The sequence below is a fragment of the Podarcis pityusensis genome, assembly GCF_964106645.2.
Source record: "Podarcis pityusensis genome assembly, chromosome: 14".
In the NCBI taxonomy this organism is placed as follows: domain Eukaryota; kingdom Metazoa; phylum Chordata; class Lepidosauria; order Squamata; family Lacertidae; genus Podarcis; species Podarcis pityusensis.
Window position 1 is genome coordinate 15,130,265 of NC_138039.1, and position 17,667 is coordinate 15,147,931.

General features: G+C 43.5%; 2 protein-coding genes across 9 annotated transcripts in view; both read left to right on the top strand.

Annotated features, from left to right (window-relative positions):
* Positions 1 to 3,843, top strand: part of ABCC6 (ATP binding cassette subfamily C member 6) — a 41,326-nt gene extending 37,483 nt beyond the window's left edge. For 5 of the 8 annotated variants that reach the window (XM_080981788.1, XM_080981786.1, XM_080981787.1 and 2 more), the window contains 3 exons: positions 347 to 513; positions 2,003 to 2,197; positions 3,056 to 3,843. In XM_080981788.1, the coding sequence (XP_080837914.1) occupies positions 347 to 513; positions 2,003 to 2,197; positions 3,056 to 3,164 (471 nt within the window). In that variant the 3' untranslated portion in view covers positions 3,165 to 3,843. Of the gene's footprint in view, positions 1 to 175; positions 314 to 346; positions 514 to 1,957; positions 1,973 to 2,002; positions 2,198 to 3,055 lie in introns of those variants that run through there. The other 3 variants (XR_013979581.1, XR_013979582.1, XR_013979583.1) reach the window with 3 other exon arrangements.
* A 1,579-nt stretch (positions 3,844 to 5,422) lies between these two features.
* Positions 5,423 to 17,194, top strand: LOC308462453 (apolipophorins-like; the record flags this gene model as incomplete). Its single annotated transcript, XM_080980110.1, has 9 exons — positions 5,423 to 5,535; positions 10,477 to 10,527; positions 11,369 to 11,529; positions 12,312 to 12,382; positions 12,778 to 12,943; positions 14,840 to 14,977; positions 15,926 to 16,118; positions 16,907 to 17,046; positions 17,171 to 17,194. Exons 1-9 carry the CDS (start codon positions 5,478 to 5,480, stop codon positions 17,192 to 17,194), a joined length of 1,002 nt encoding a protein of 333 aa, XP_080836236.1. The 5' UTR covers positions 5,423 to 5,477.
* Positions 17,195 to 17,667: the final 473 nt, after the last annotated feature.

Consider the following 17,667-nt stretch of genomic DNA (forward strand, 5'->3'; position numbering starts at 1 on the left):
CAGGGCGGGTTACAACAACATTGTTATGCACCACGCCAGTCTCCAAGATTCCTCTACTTAACTCAGCTTTGGTTTCAGCAGAGACTGCGGTGTCTTCAGGATATATGGTTTTAGTTGCCCATGCATACAAACTGAGCATAGGATGGAGGGGCTCACAGCATTAACACCCCCATAGATCTTGCATCCCCTTTAGGTTTCCAGGGGAGGCCCAAAGCTGGATGTAGAAATATGGAGAACTCAGTTTAAGATTGGAAGATGAGACATGGAGAAAGCCTGAAAGGGACAGATTACCCCATCCCTAGTCCAGACCCAGGTGAGAATTCTCTGGTGTTTTCCCTCTGCTCAGGACCCAGTTTTGTTTTCGGGCTCTCTAAGAATGAACCTTGATCCTTTGGGCGTGTGCTCCGAGGAGGAGATCTGGACTGCTCTCGAACTGACGCGGCTCAAGAGCTTCGTTTTGGATCTGCCCGACCAGTTGGCATACGAGTGCTCGGAAGGAGGCGAAAATCTGAGGTACCCAATGGAAGGAGAAAGAAAAGGAGACTTCGCTTGTGCCTTGGTTTCTGGGGCTATAGGTTTGTCAGGACCTGGGGATCATCAGTTGTTGGGAAACATGAGCAGGAGAGGGACAGTGCCTTTGCATCTTGTTTATGGTCTTCCAATAGACTGGCCACATGGAAGCAGAATTCCAGGCATGTTTTCCTCTGGCATTTAACCTCTTCTGTGTTCTCCGTCCCTTAGTGTTGCCTTTTTCATTGTTAGTTATCTGTGTTGTCGATTGAATGTTGGTTAGAGTGTTGGACTAGGGGCTAGGGCAGGCATAGGCAAACTTGGCCCTCCAGATGTTTCGGGACTGTGACTCCCATCATTCCTAGCTAACAGGACCAGTGGCCAGGGATGATGGGAGTTGTAGTCCCAAAACTACCGAGTTTACCTATGCCTGGGCTAGGGAGAGCAGGTTTTGAATCCCCACTCAGCCATGAAGCACACACTAGGGTGACCTTGGGACAAGTCACTCTCTCTCAGCCTCACCTACTGCACAGGGTTGCTTTGAGGGTAAAATGGGGAGGAAGAGAACTATATATACCACCTTGTGCCCCTTGGAGGGAAGGTGGGATAAAACAGACAATAAATAAGAAGAGATCTGCTGGATCTGGCCAATGGCCCATCTAATCCAGCATCCTGTTGCCAACCAGACGCTTGCAGGAAACCTCCAAGCAGGATGCAAGCACAAGAGCACTCTTTCCTTCTGTGATCTCCGGCAGCCGACATTCAGAAGCATTACTGCCCCCAGGCTGCGGAGGCAGAGTGAAGCCGCCATGATTCGCGGCTGTATCCTCCATGAATTTATCCAATCTTCTTTTGAAGCCATTCAGGTTGGTGGCCATCACTGCCCTCCTGCGAAAGTGAGTTCTGTGGCTTCGCTATGCCCAGTGTAAAGAAGTGATTTCCTTTTATCTTAGAATCATAGAATCATAGAGTTGGAATAGACCACAAGGGCCATCGAGTCCAACCCCCTGCCAAGCAGGAAACACCATCAGAGCACTCCTGACATATGGTTGTCAAGCCTCTGCTTAAAGACCTCCAAAGAAGGAGACTCCACCACACTCCTTGGCAGCAAATTCCACTGTCGAACAGCTCTTACTGTCAGGAAGTTCTTCCTAATGTTTAGGTGGAATCTTCTTTCTTGTAGTTTGGATCCATTGCTCCGTGTCCGCTTCTCTGGAGCAGCAGAAAACAACCTTTCTCCCTCCTCTATGTGACATCCTTTTATATATTTGAACATGGCTATCATATCACCCCTTAACCTCCTCTTCTCCAGGCTAAACATGCCCAGCTCCCTTAGCCGTTCCTCATAAGGCATCGTTTCCAGGCCTTTGACCATCTGTCCTGAAAGGTGCCGTATATAAATACATGAGCAAATAGAAGACATGTTGGGTCATGTAGTTTTCCCTAGCTGGAAAACCTGGATGGCCAGTTAATCGCCTTTCCTTCTTTCCAGTGTCGGCCAGCGGCAGCTCATCTGCCTGGCACGAGCTCTGCTTCGGAAAGCCAAAATCCTGGTTCTGGATGAGGCCACTGCAGCTGTGGATCTTGAAACAGATTTGCAGATTCAGGCCACCATAAGGACTCAGTTCAGGGAGTGCACAGTTCTGACCATAGCCCACCGAGTGAACACCCTTTTGAACTGTGACAGGTAAGTCTTCTTCAGCTGCCAGTTAACATTAATGCTTTGTGCTGTTTTTTGTGTGTGGTAGGGGGTGTTGCACAGCATTTAGTTGTGGATACGCCACTCTTTATAGATCTGCTGCCTTTTGGTTAATAGATGTCAATAAGTATCAAAACCAGGAATAATTAGTAGAACAGAAGCAGCCATCTTAGAAATTATGCACAGAAAGGCAAGGTATACTTTTTAACAAATGTAGGAGATTATAATTATAATTGAGAAGAGAGCAAAAGGATAGCAATTAGAAGATAAGGGCAAAAAAACCCAAACCACCAATCATTACAGAAAGCTTGATGGAAAAAGAATCATCTGTTGGAAAGAAGAAAGTAAGATCACACAGGGAGGAAGGGGCTCCACAGTCCTAAGTGTCACCACTGAAAAGGCCCCGTCCCGTATCCCCACCAACTTTGTTTCCAATGACAACAGGATGCAGAACAGAACACCCTCCAAAGTGACCAGTGGCTTGGGCAGAATCAATTGGAAATTAGCAGTCATCAAGAGACCATGATGGTGTTCATGAGTTCTACACATACTCTTCGAAATGAGCATAATAGCACCCTTTGCCCAAGAAACTGTATACCTTGTAGGTTGCCGTCAGCAATGCCAATTGATGAATTTTGCCATGGCTGCTTACAAAAAAACACATCTCATCATAAGCTGGTTGGTTTAACTAGTACGGTTTCATTGCATATCGAAAGCCTAGCTCTTTCTTTCTTTCTTTCTTTCTTTCTTTCTTTCTTGATTTGGCGTGACTAGTGATATAGTCTAACACTTTATGCTCCACTTCTAATAGTGATTAATAGTGACTTGATGCTCCACTTCTAATAGGGTTTTAGTGATGGAAAGTGGCCGAGTGGCAGAATTTGATGCCCCAGAGACATTAATAGCCCAGAAGGGACTGTTCTACAGAATGGCTGAAGAATCAGGGCTGATATGATGGGTGAGCCTCAAGGAATAGACCTCGGTACAGGATTTGGGAGTCCGAAGGAAGACATCTGCCTCTTAACCTTTTGTCATTCATATATAAGTCCCAGTCCTTCTGGTGTCCAAATACACAAACAAGAGGTGTATCAAACATCTCAAGGGAACCCAGAAATTTATGTAAGTACACCAGGGATATATGAAGGTTTCGTTTTCTATTCCGTCCTGTATTCGTTGCATTCAGCACTGTTTCCATTCTGCTGCAGGTCATCTTCCAGCAAAAGATCTACATTATTCTTAATTTTTAATTTATTTTTTTTAATTATATGATGAAATACGGTTCCAATAATTACACTTGGTTGAGCATAGACTAAAAACTCCACAGAGATAATAGAACGGCTCTCCACCGTGTTAAAATGGATGCAGAAATCTTAAGATATGAACAATTAAGAACCGCACGGAGGCAGAAGGAAGTCATTAAATAAATCACGGGAACAAAACCAGAGATTAGGCATAGATAAGAAAGTGAGAGTCGCGAGAAGAAAAAGATGATGCAAAAAGAATCTCATATTGGAAATATGTGTTAATAATAATGTCAATGACGGTTTGTATTCCTTAAATCACTGTATGTATTTGACAGTATTTTTTGTTGAATGTTCTTTTTATTCTTTCTTTCTTTTTTTCTTTCTTCTTTTTTTCTATTTTTTCTTTCTATAATAGATCAACGTGTTTCATTATGTGTAACTTTTAATGTGTAAATAAAGTATTTTAAAAAAAGATCTACATTATTCATCTGCAGGCCACTGCAGCAGAATTACTTAACTTATGCAATTTACATAATTAATGTTCATTAAGTTGTCGCTATGTTACTCCACCCAGTTCATTTCAGAACAAAGGCAGCTCAGTGGGGATTAACTAATTATGTATCATTTGCAGAGTGAAAGCAATGGCAGTGAATACCAACTTGTATTTGATGGATTGATTTACATCCTGGACGTGGGATGCATAAACAAACTTGGGCCAATTTCCACTCATGTTTCAGTTTTCCTTAGAATTCTCCAGCACTCTTAAGTATAACAAATATTTACAGGGGGGACCTTTAGGGGACAAACTCCCAAACAGCTCGCTTCCACTGTATCTCTGCCCATCTTTCATTTCAAAGAAACAAAATAGAATTGTCCATTTGACAATATGTGTTGGTCCGTATGCACGTGGTATGGGAGTCTTGTTCTATCTCTGTGGGTTGCATACAGTGATTCCTTGAGGATCGTGCTAATTTTACACACACACACACACACACACACACACACACACACACCTTTGCAAAGATGAACCAGAAACATCCATTCCCTATGTGTGCAGGCACCAAAATGAACACACAACTTGAATAAAATATGCATACGAGAGACATTGGTGCAAATTCGGCAATCCTAGTTAGACTGCATGACCTGTTACCGTGCAAAATTCATTCCAATGAAACAACATTCTTTAAGAGAAAGGAACAGGAGGGAGATCTTGGAAATTGAAAAAACATAGGAAACATTAATGCCAGACTGAGAGAAATTCACATGAGATACTACCAGACATATCCAACAGCAGAATGATTAGATTCCTGCCTTCTTTTATGCAACTCCAAAACATGTGTGGCTTATTTATTATTCTGTTGTAAAGATTTCCACATGTATTGTATACACCTCTGCTGGTAGCTTCTTATTAGAGAGAAGCCATTGCTTCTAAATCAGCAGAATTTCCCCCCAGAAAGAGTAGTTTTTCTTCTAAGTTGGGCATATACAGAGATAGTGATGGATTTTTATACGGTGGTACATCAGGTTAAGAACTTAATTCGTTCTGGAGGTCCGTTCTTAACCTGAAACTGTTCTTAACCTGAGGTACCACTTTAGCTAATGGGGCCTCCCACTGCATGATTTCTGTTCTCATCCTGAAGCAAAGTTCTTAACATGAGGTACTATTTCTGGGTTAGCAGAGTCTGTAACCTGAAGTGTCTGTAACCTGAAGCATCTGTAACCCGAGGTACCACTGTGTGTGTGTGTGTGTGTGTGTGTGTGTGTGTGTATAAAATCATTGAGGAGGTGTTGTCTAAGCAATATGAAAGAACTTCACTTGGTTGGGCAGATGTCCCCTTATCCCAAAGCAAGCGAACAAAAAAAAATCCCACCCTCCTCAACCCCTCCCCTGGCTTGAAGATCTGAAATCGTCAGCTCCTGCTTTTTGTGAAGAAAAAAGTTTCCTTCAGCTGCGCTCCTCCAGAGCTGCCTCTGAAAGGGAGGTCTGATGTGGTTTTGCAAACACTGAGGAGAATTCCAACGCCATGGAGTTTCGGCACATAATCATTTTCCTTTCCATTTTTGCAGCCGGCATATCGAGGCGTAAGTAGAAGAAACTAAATTAACCATTTCATCTCTTTGGAAACCACGACTCTCACTCTCCTCCTCCCCCACCACCCCTCCTTTTCTCTCTGTCAAATGCAAAAATGCGGCTTTGGAGAAGTGATCTCATTTGCCTGGCATGTGATTGTGTGGAGGCTGCCCTTTTTTTTGTCATAGGTGGGAAGGTTGGCAGGTGGTAGAAGTGGGGGAGAAGGAATTCAATTCAGTTGTCATTTAAAGGTGAACCCACCAATTTCACACGTTCCGAAACAAATACTCAAAACTGAAACGCAGCCATCCTTCAAAATTCACACTTTTCCAAATTTTGCAATGCAGTTCTCCAGCCTAGGAATGTGTACAAAAAAAAATGTGTTACTTGGGTGGAGTGTGCATCTAAATGAATATATTAGTGAAAATGACATTCAAAAAGGAATTATAAGGCTTTGCAAAGGTGGGTTTGTTAAGTGACGTTGTGGGTTCAAGCCCCACGTTGAGCAAAAGATTCCTGCATTGCAGGGGGTTGGACTAGATGACCCTCATGTACCCTATCAACTTACAATCTTTTCTATTTATGAGGAGAATTTCACGCTAAAATTTTCATGAGAATTTTGAAACACACACAAAATGCTGCAGAAATTCAGAGAGCTGATTTTAAGATTGGAAAAACGGAGAGCCGTCATCCGTAGCAGGCGTTGGCTAAAATCATATCTGCCAATTCAGAAGATGTGAGGTGATCAGTGATTTGTTTTCCACCTACCCCAGCCTTATTGTTCTATAGGTAAGGCTGCTTGGGGAACTTAATCTTTGCACATTCTTATATGAACGCCTATGGGTGGGTGTGCACTAGGTTTCGTCTGTCTGACATTTGTGACTCCATTCTCAGTTGCTTAAAATGTATTGAAACATGCATTTCAGTGTGTATTTAGAGAGAAAATGTACATTCAAACAAGTAATTTAATAGGTTTTTTTTAAAAAAAAAAATCTTTAAGCATTTTGCAGATTAATGGAATTTTAACTAAAAACATGATAGGAAATAGATTTGCTCACCCTCAGTTAAATGGATGTTAAAATACATGCTTGTTCTCTCAGGGCTCAGCTCAATATACTACTAAATGTGTCACTTGCCGTGATGTAAGGTTTTTTTTTAGAATAATAAAACAAAGTGCACAGGGGTGGGGCGGTGCTATCTAGATTGAGTTGATAGCATCTCAATGTTTCAAAAAAGAGGTAGATGTTTGGCAGAGGGGAGGATTAGCATGGAAGTTAAACACACACATGCACACACCAAAGTTGTGTCACTAAGAGGTGTTTTTCCCCCTTTTTGCAGAGCAGGGGAAAATTTGCAAACAGAAACATTTAGACATTTTACTGCAGTAACAACAGTAATTTACAGCTGAGCACTTTTGAAGTGTTGTTCCTTTTAACTTTAAGGTGGCAATCCCATTTCTATTTACCTGCGGGTAAGTCCCAATGAACTCAGTGGGATTTCCTATTGCGCAGGCATGTATAAGAATGCAGGGCAACACAGTCTATTTATTTAATTCCTTTCAAACTATCTCACTTTGTAGCATCTCTTAAACCCTTGAATCTGTTCTGCAAGAGTTAAGTTTTTTGGGGTTTTGTATACTGGAAGCTAATTCTTTATAAATGGAAAATGCAAATGTGATGAATTTAAAGTATAAACTCATGTCAAGATAAACGACAGCAGAGAAGTGAAATTTGCCAGGGCTACTGTGAAATTTGTCTGGGAATTGCATTATTTGGGCTTGCTGCCTTTCACTAGATGTGTAGCCTCCAACTGTAGTTACAGCAGAGAGGGCAAGATGCCTTCACATGCTCTGGGGTGCCACACATGTTATTAGTTTACCTGCTTCAGAATTTAATTCTGAAATTAGAACAGACCCCCATTTCGTGTCATTTCCAAGGATCAATTACATATACTCATTCAGCCTCTTTTTCTGGTCTCTCTCTTCTTCTTTGTCCCAATGTTAAGCTGGGCGGTTGCTTTGCAAAAATGTAACCAGTGCATGCTCAGTGGCCATGGAATACTGACACGACTGTAGGGAAAATATAAATGGAGGTGCAATGGTATCCTAGAATGGGGTGTGGCTGGCTGGCACTCTGAACAGGAGCACTTTTCACAGCAATGTTTATTAGAGGCTACCGCCCACACTCTTCTGCTACGTTTTTTCTGCTTGTGTGGTGGCACCTCAGTAAAACCACTTCTTACTGTTTGTGGCAGAGTTTTCCCCAGAGGCAGAGGACAAGAACAGGAGTCATATTCAAATCCACAGTCAAGAGCCAGTGTGGTGTGGTGTAGTGGTTAAGAGCGGTAGACTCGTAATCTGGTGAACTGTATTCGATTCCCCGCTCCTCTACATGCAGCTGCTGGGTGACCTTGGGCCAGTCACACTTCTTTGAAGTCTCTCAACCCCACTCACCTCACGGAGTGTTTGTTGTGGGGGAGGAAGGGAAAGGAGAATGTTAGCCGCTTTGAGAATCCTTTGGGTAGTGATAAAGCAGGATATCAAATCCCAACTCCTCTTCTTCAAGAGCTTTATTGCTTGACTGGTTGCACAAGCATTTCTGTTACGATTGTATTCAAGCTATTTACATTCCTTCTTTATCTCTCCAGCACGGTATATTCTCAGTCCAGTGATTAACAATCCTGAGACAGCAAAACTCACAGTGTCAGCAGCACACATTGTCTTACTTGTTGTCAGCATGCGTGCTGTTGACAGCATGTGTGTGTGCTTTCATCGTGTAGAAATTGCAGCCTGCAACTTCCTTGTCACGGTCCTGTTCACGGGCGATCAATGTCCCAGCAGGGGACGTCAGGGCCTGGGGCAAGATGGCAGGGTGGGAGCAGGAACGGGGGTCCAGAAGCCAGGAAGCCAAGGTTCTGAGGGTCAGGAAGCAAGAAGTCAAGAAGTCCAGGGTCCGAGGATCAGGAAGCAAGAAGCCAAACACAGCAAGGCAGGAAGCGTGTTGCTGTGGCAAAGAGCTGAAGGGAAATGCTGACCATATATCCCTTCCCAGCTCTTGCCACCAGGTGCTGTGAGTTACCAATCGGCCTCACCTGTGAGGCCATGCTTTACCTCTTCAGAACAAACTTAGGAAGGCCCCAGTTCTGCAGAGCCCTACTGGTCACAGGGCCTGGCTCCTGCATGCACACCTGACATTCCTCCCTCAATTTGCACCTCCAGCTGACACCAATCAAGCCTAGAGTGCCATTCCTACACACTAAAGAAAAATTCTGGAACCCTCTTTAAAGCTTCCAGGAACTTTTATCTGTTTCTTAAAGAATGTTTTCCTAACGATATTTTGTTGCAGGTCTGATTTGTGCAAGAGGGGCAGCAACATGGTGAACACTTGCGCCCTCAAAGGCTGTCCCTGGTGCCCACAGGTTATCATCCCCACTTCCTGCATCCCCCCCCCCTCAAAAAAATGAGGCTTGGAAACAGCATTCTGTTGTAGTCAGTGTAAAAGGCTGTACTCCTTATGTTTCTCCAGTTTGCAAATGTGCCTATCAGTCCAAAAAGGTTGGTAACTCCTGTATGTGGTGGATGTTGGAGACAAAAGCTTCAACCATGTGTGAAGGTTGGGTAGAGATGCTTCAAGAGGGAAGCTGACAGGTAGTTTCGTCTGGGTTTAATATCCAAGGGAATCCCAACTGAAACATTAGGAGAAAGATGGCTTGATTAAAAGCACATTGGCTGGTTTAATGCCTTTGCTTGGGAGAATGTTTTTCCTTCAGGGCCTCAAAAAGGATGTTTTAGAGTCAGAAAAGTTTCAGAGAATAACCAGAATGATCCAGGGTGTGGAGCAGCTCCTCTGTAAGGAAAGGATGCAACATTTGGGGGTGTTCTGGTTTAAAGAAAAGGCAAGTAAGAGGCGACATGATAGAAGTTTGCAAGATTATGCATGGCATAGAGAAAGCGGACAGAGAAAAGTTTTCTCCTTCTCTCGGAACGTTAGAATTCAGGGACATCCAGTGAAGCTGTTGGGGGATTCTGGACAGATAAAAGACTCCTTCATGCACTACGTGAACTGTGGAACTCACTCCCACAAGAGGCAATGACAGCCACCAATTCTCTTTAAAAGAGAATTAGACAAATTCATGAAGGTGAAGGCTACCAGTGGCTACTAGCCATGATGTACAGTGGTACCTCGGGTTACATACGCTTCAGGTTACATACACTTCAGGTTACAGACTCTGCTAACCCAGAAATAGTACCTCGGGTTAAGAACTTTGCTTCAGGATGAGAACAGAAATCGCGCGGCGGCAGTGGGAGGCCCTATTAGCTAAAGTGGTACCTCAGGTTAAGAACAGTTTCAGGTTAAGAACAGACCTCCGGAACGAATTCAGTACTTAACCCGAGTTACCACTGTATATGTTCTGCCTCCGTAATCAAAAGGCAGCACACATTTGAATACCAGTTGCTGGAAACCACAGGGCAGAGAGTGCTCTTGCGCTCAGATCCTGCCTGTGTTTTTCCCACTGGCATCTGGTTGGCCACTGTAAGACTAGGATGCCAAAAAGACCCGTTCTTATTTTTTTGAGCAGAGTTTTGTATTCTGAAGATCATCAGGTTTCAGGGAAAAGGGGAACTGGATCATAGTTAATATTAATCAGATTGAAATTGTCAGAAACATAACCCTTGTGTGGATTAAACCGAAAGCACATTCTGCAGAGGAAATGGTTTTAGAACAAAAACTGCCATTTTCTTCATGGATAGAATCCATTTATTATTATTGCTAAATAAACATGGTGGTCTCCAAGATGACAGTGTCAACCTGAATTCCTGTAAATGTGACGTTGCTTTTAAGCTTTTTTTTTTTAGGTCTATGGTAAATAAACAGCTGCAGGATCAGCAACTGAACCTACAGAGAGTTTTCTCTAAATGCCTTTCTGCAATCCCTCTTGGCTTGTTATTATAGGAACTCTGGAGAATTCAAAGCATGAAGAGTCCTGTGTCTCTCAATGTGCTGGTGAGTAGACAAGGCAAATTCTTTGTACTGAACTGTGGCAGGGCAGTTTATATGGGGGTGGGGCAGGGAATTATCCAGCAAGTTTTAGCCTCTTGGATAAATAATATGAATACAGAAGAACCTCAGAGTAGGGAGGGGAGAGAAAATTAGTTTGTATCTTAATACGAAGTTCCCTAATTTTTCCTTTCGGAAACAATATGCAAACTGAAGCACAATTGTCCTTCAACATTCACATTCCTCTGAATTTTGCAATGCAGTGCTCTAAACACATTATGTGCACAAAATGTGTTTATTGTGGGAAAACTGCATACAAATTTATATATTGGTAAAAATAGCATTAAAAGCTAGTGGGACACTACCAGGGAATTTGTAGAACTCCCAATATATTGTGTGGGGGGGGGTTTTTTAAAAAATGGATAGTGTAATTTATTATTTTGGACCCATTATGTATGTTCCAGATTGTGAAGTCATGCCAAAGTCATGTTTCAGTCTGCCATCTTTAATCCAAATGGTGCCTGGCATGCAACCTTTGATGAAGACCACCACTGCCAGATTGGGAATATTCACACCAAGTTTAGTGGGGCTATGTGTTTGAGAGAGATGCAGGCAGAAGAAAAAGGCTGGGATGGATCTGCAGCTTCTGCTTGCATTTGGTAGGAGCTGTAGCTCCAGTGCAGATCCAGTCCAGCCTTTTAATTCTGCCTGTGTCATTAAAAAATGACAACAACCATTCGGGTGTGCCTGGGCACACCCAGCACACCCCATGTACACACTTTTGTGCACACCTTTGTGCCCATCTGTCAATAACAAAGTTGTCTCAAAACTTTACTCTCCCCGCTAGAAATCAATGTGCTGCCTCTCCCAACTGGATCCAGATTCAGCTATAGATACTCCACTTCGACCAACACATTCCTTCCAGGAAGGGCCGAAGAAAGGAGTGGCATTTCCCTTGAAGGCACCGCTGTTGTTGAAGTACTGGCAAGATGTCACAGAGTCTTAAAAGTGAGTGTGGTGGCAAGTCCAACAGGGGCACAAAAGGCTTTGTCTCCTGCTCCAATTATAGGAGTGGAAGTTCAGATTTGGGAAGTTTGAAAACCTGTCATGAGCGCTGCAGTGCTGTCAATATGAGGTTTGGTCCCCCGGCTCCAGTACAATAGGAAGAGGAAGAAAAAACATAGGGAGCCTGATTGGTGAGACCTGGGGTTGGAGGAAGGGGGCTCTCTCCCTTGTTCCTTGCCTTTAGTCACTTCAGAAGAAGGAGCAATGGCATTGTCTATTCCCCCTGACCTCCAAGAGAGCAGAGAATCTCAATGGAGGCCAGGGAGTGCTGTGGGCAGCTGAGGGAGGAGGCAGCTCAGGAGTTGGCAGCAACAGAAGGGTGCAGGATAGTTGCCTAGAACCAGGCCCCACCTCCACAGATGGGAGCAGCCCCACTCACCTCCAAGGGTTGTGTTTTTACAATCCCAACATTCCCATGAAGTGAAGGAGTGTCACAAGGAAAATTCAAGGAGAGTTAAGAGCAATTCACCCATCACACAATACATTATTTATCTCTCTGAACCATTGAAACACCCTCTTACCTCATTTCTCCTTGTGAAGAGCTCCAAATTCCCCCTTCCATCAGAGAAAGGGCAACACAACTGGGCCAGTTCTCCTGGTCTCCAGCACCAGAGGTTCAACCAGTCTGCAAAATCCCAACGTTTCCCCCCACACACAACCCTTCTCCGTTGTAGTTAGCCATACGATGAAAAGAACCTTTTAACAAGTATCGTTGCCGTTCCCAGTTGCAGGATGTCCAGATCAAGACGACAGCTGGGTCCAAAGACAGGCTGCACAAAGAAAATGGAAGTTTAAGGTAAAACAAGACTTTGTCAAAAACGAGTCCTTGCTGTGGGAGCAAAATAACTTGGGAGCAACATGGCCTATACAGGAAAGACTGCACCCACCCCCACAGGTGTTAAGATCAGTAGTTTGGGTGGTTGACCCCATGAGAAGGTATTATCTGTGGCAGCCCCTAAGTTGTGGAACTCCCTCCCCACAGAGATGCGTCTGGCACAAAAGGTATTTACAAATATCCTGAATCAACCCAATATAGTATCCTAGGAAGGGCTGGTTTCCTACCAAGCTAGAGTATCTGAATGAGTGGGAGATGTGGTCCATTGACTTCTCATGTACATCATTTGTAAGCAAGTGGTTATTTTACATCAGGGGGGTGGGGACCAAGAAACCTTCCCCTTCCCTATTTTACAGGGAAGCGCTGGAGCAGCATCCCCTTTGGTTTTGTTACCATAATGGAAAGATTCTGAAGATTTTCCCCAAAGGGAGTGAGCCAATCTGGGCACTCAACATCAAGCGTGGCATCCTCAGTGCTCTTCAGACATCCTTGGTGGCAGCGACCAATGGCAGCGTGGAAGAGGTGAGCAGTTCTGAACATTCAAAGCTGCCTTGGTCCAGTATACAGTGGTACCTCAGATTACAGATGCTTCAGGTTACAGACGCTTCAGGTTACAGACTCCGTTAACCCAGAAATAGTACCTCGGGTTAAGAACAGAAATCACGCGGCGGCAGTGGTAGGCCCCATTAGCTAAAGTGGTACTACAGGTTAAGAACAGTTTCAGGTTAAGAACGGACCTCCGGAACAAATTAAGTTCTTAACCCGAGGTACCACTGTATACTCCTGGTCTGAAATATTGGTGAATTTTGTACAGTGGAGACTTGTTCATTAGGGAAAATGTGCACTGCTCCACCAACTGAAGGGAGCCAGTGTGGTGTAGTGGTTAAGAGCAGTAGACTCGTAATCTGGGGAACCGGGTTTGCTCCTCCACATGCAGCTGCTGGGTGACCTTGGGCTAGTCACACTTCTCTGAAGTCTCTCAGCCCCACTCACCTCACAGAGTGTTTGTTGTGGGGGAGGAAGGGAAAGGAGAATGTTAGCCGCTTTGAGACTCCTTCGGGTAGTGATAAAGTGGGATATCAAATCCAAACTCTTCTTCTTCTTCTTCAACCCCAGTCTGCCTTCTGCCAGCCCTCAACTGTTTGCCTTCTTACTTGCAACCCGTCGAGTGGGAGGGGGGCTTTTGCTGTCAACTTGCCCTCCTCCCCCCTTAGTCTAATTCTTGCCCCTTTTAGAACTACGTAACATCACATAGCACCACACTCACATCCACATACATTAACAGAGCAACCCTAACATGACATCGACATAACACAACACAGGGGGGACGTCTGTTGTTTGATACAGTTCTAATTCTGTGAATTAGCCTATACAATGAAATACAGTAAATTCATCCCATGAAAGTACAAATTACCAGTCATTCGTAGCATTAAGAAATAATAGATAGTTATGGAACAGACTTAATTGTTCATTTATTGTCCAACCAAGCCAGAAATAATTATTGGGCACCACATATATTGGGTCACAACCATGACACATGTCCACCTTTCATCATCTACCTGAATGACCGTCACCATCAGAGATGAGAAAAGTATAGTCTCAAAGGCCAATGGGAAGCAATAGTTTCCAAATGATTTTATACTGTGAAGTAAGTGCCCTGTAATCTTCGGATGAAGGGCAGTATACACACACACAGCACTATTACTATGCAGTTTTCTCTTATTTCATTCATAGTCAGACTGGGATTGGCCATGAAATGGAGATGCTCTTTCGCTCAGAAGTGGGTGAAGCAACAAATATAAATTTTACCATTATAGAATGAGTTGGTTTCTACAAACACTCACACACAACTCCCTATTCTCTGTCCCAGGGGTCAGCAAACATTTTCAGCAGGGGGCCGGTCCACTGTCCCTCAGACCTTATGGGGGGCCAGACTATATTTTTGGGGGGGAAATGAACGAATTCCTATGCCCCACAAATAACCCAGAGATGCATTTTAAATAAAAGGACACATTCTACTCATGTAAAAACACCAGGCAGGCCCCACAAATAACCCAGAGATACATTTTAAATAAAAGGACACATTCTACTCATGTAAAAAACACGATGATTCCCAGACTGTCCGTGGGCCAGATTTAGAAGGTGATTGGGCTGCATCCGGACCCCGCGCATTAGTTTGCGTACCCATGCTGAGTCTGTCCGGACAAGCACATCCTAGTCAGGCAAATGTTGTGGGGGGTTTTGTGGAAAAGCAAGGCCAATGTATGTGGGAGGGAGAGTTCCAAGGGCTAAGACACTGCAGACCTATCTCTCTCCCCCCACCCAATGCACCTTCTGTTGGGTTGTAGGTTCGAATTATCATGCACTTTGGAGCCCAATAAAATAATTCCCTTTTGTTGTCTTGTGATTGTTGATTAGGTGGATGTCCTGGGGAAATGCCCAACCAGATATCAGCAGAAAGGGCCTCTCCTTTTGAAGACGAAAGATTTAAACCTGTGTTCTCACCGGTTTTCTGGAATGACTTCTCTGAGGTCCATTGCTTTGCCCAATGCACCAGTAAGTACTGTTGAACCTCTTGTTCTTCCACTATTTCTTTCAAGAAGCTAGCTATGTTGTTACTCAAGGACTTATATGTGTTAAAAACACGAACAACTATTTATCAAGAGGCAATTCACTGTGTTGAGCCTGTAGACACATGGGGAATGGTTCATATCAAGGTAGGAATAGATCAGGCTCTTTTATTTCTGTGCAAGTTTCACATAATGTCCGATCGTAAGCCTGTCCCAGCCTGTTTTCTATAATTCTGTAAAGCTATATGAAAAATCTACATATAATAATAATAATAATAATAATAATAATAAATTTTATTTACACCCTGCCCTCCCCAGCCAGAGCCAGGCTCAGGGCGGCTAACAACAGTAAAATTACAGTAAAAACATAGGGGGGGGGGCAATTTAAAATACAAGCTAAAATGCAATTTAAATGGTATGCGCTTTTTTCCTGAAATGCTTTTCCCTCCACACTTGTGCACACTTTTCATTTTAAAATGTACATTTTCAAACTGAAATGGCGTCACAACATTTGGAGGAATACACAGCTTGTTTGGCCTGATGTGTAGTATGCATTTAAAGCACTGTCATACCACTTTAAACAGTCATGGTTTTCACACACACACGCACTCACACACACAATGAATCCTGGGAGGTGTAGTTTGTTAAGGGTGCTGAGAGTATTAGTTGGCCCCTGTTCCCCTCACAGAGCTAAAACTCTTAGAGTGATTCAACAATCAAACCCTTTTCACAGGGAAAACCTTGGGAACTGTAGCTATGTGATGAGAAAGGGGGGGGGGTCTCCTGACAAGTCTCCACACCCTTAACAAATGACTTTCCCAAAATTCTTTGGGAGAAGCCATGACTGTTTAAAGTGGCATCATGGTACTATAAATGTATGGTGTGAATGTGGCCTAAGTGGACATTTGATCATCTCTCTATCCCTATGTTTTAGCCTGATCAGCAGCTCATATCCTCCAAACTTGAGTGTGTTCAGAAGTTCGAGGAGGGAATCCTGGCAGAATCCCAATGTATAGAGTCTCATCTCACTACATCTCCTGGGAGGAAGGGCAGCGGAGTGAAGACCCAGACTCGGATGGCAATGAAACTGTTCCGAACGGAAGCTGAAATCACAGCACATGAAAGAGGTTGGTGCCTGACCCTGTTACCATGTTTATTTGCCCCATCCCCAAGCCAAGTGACCTCTCTTCTCTGCAGGTTGATCATCTAAAGAGCAAAGAGGGTGTGATTTTCATTCCCATCATGACCTTGGGTTGGGTAGAGAGGGAGGAAAATCACAGTTTCGTGTGTGTGTGTGTGTGTGTGTGTGTGTGGCATGTCCACTTTTGTGCCAGCACCAATCACTGGCATGTGACACACACACACACACACACAGTGTGGCTCTGGGGTTGAAAATGTTTACCCACCCTGGATTAGGGAATGCCTCTAAGCAATGACAAGTTAATAAAAAGTCTTTTTGAACTGCCCTTGCTTGGGGTATAAGACTCATTTTACCCCACTCAACCTACTCAAGTCACACTTCTGTAAACAATGTGCAAAGTAAAACACAGCCATTCTTTGAAATTTGCACTTTTCTGAATTTTGCAATGCTGTTGTTCTCCAGCCAAGTCATGTCTACAGAAAAGCATATCCTTGGATAAAGCATGTGTAGAAGTGCATACATTAAAGGGGGGGTGGGAAATCACAGTTTTGTATTTTAGATTAGCAGAAATTTGCACTAAAGGGATGGTAAATTGTCAATATTCCCAAATGCTAACAAAAAATAATAATGTGTATGGTAATGTAATATATTGCATATCATGATGGGAAGGGAGAAAGCTGAGAGCTGAGTTGCCTTTCTGGTGGTTTTCCTAAGGCCACAGAATGATGACTATGTGTTTCAATTGTTCCCCATTGCCTGGTTTTACTTCTGCAGTAGACACCAAAGATATCTATGAGAGCAGCCTGTTATATGAAAGGGAAAAAACAGCACGATGGCTGGGGAAGGAGGATGAGGTGGTGGTGGTCTCCAAAATACTACAGAAGCTTTGTATGAATCCTAGAGCGGATTCCGAGGCAAGTTATTATATATATTTTTTGTCATGGTTATTGGTTATTGCTGGTGTTGAAAAAGTGGCACTTGCATGTGAGAAATGGAATTCTTGCGCTCTTCCTCTGCCCCTGCCCCTCCCCCAAAAAGATTGATAGCCTTGTCGTCCAATAATTTGCACAAGCCTCTTTTAAAGCCATCATGTATTATGGCATTAGCTTTCATGAACCGGAATCTAGTTGCAGACAAATTGTATTTGTGTTTGGGTTGAGGGTGTCATGTGAATCAGCCCTGTATTGGCTCCAAAGGGCCCAAGATAAATATGTGCTTTTCATCAATGCTCTATGTGTCCCTGGGTTGAGAGGTCACTGTTAGAGACCGTAGCTCCAATCAGAAAAACAGATTCAGGGTCACTTGTGCTGAGTTACATTCCCTCCTGGCCTGTTATCCAATGAACATTCTTTTGTTAGCCCAGCCTCTGAGAGCTATTGTCACTGGTAACAAAAAATGTTTTGTCTAAGTTCTTTTGTGTTTATTTTATTTCCTACCTTAACCATAAAAGGCACTCCTCAAAGCTGTTTTACATATGCTGGAGTTGAATGCTTTGGAGAGTATTATTGAAATTTATTAATAAGGCAACTAAATAC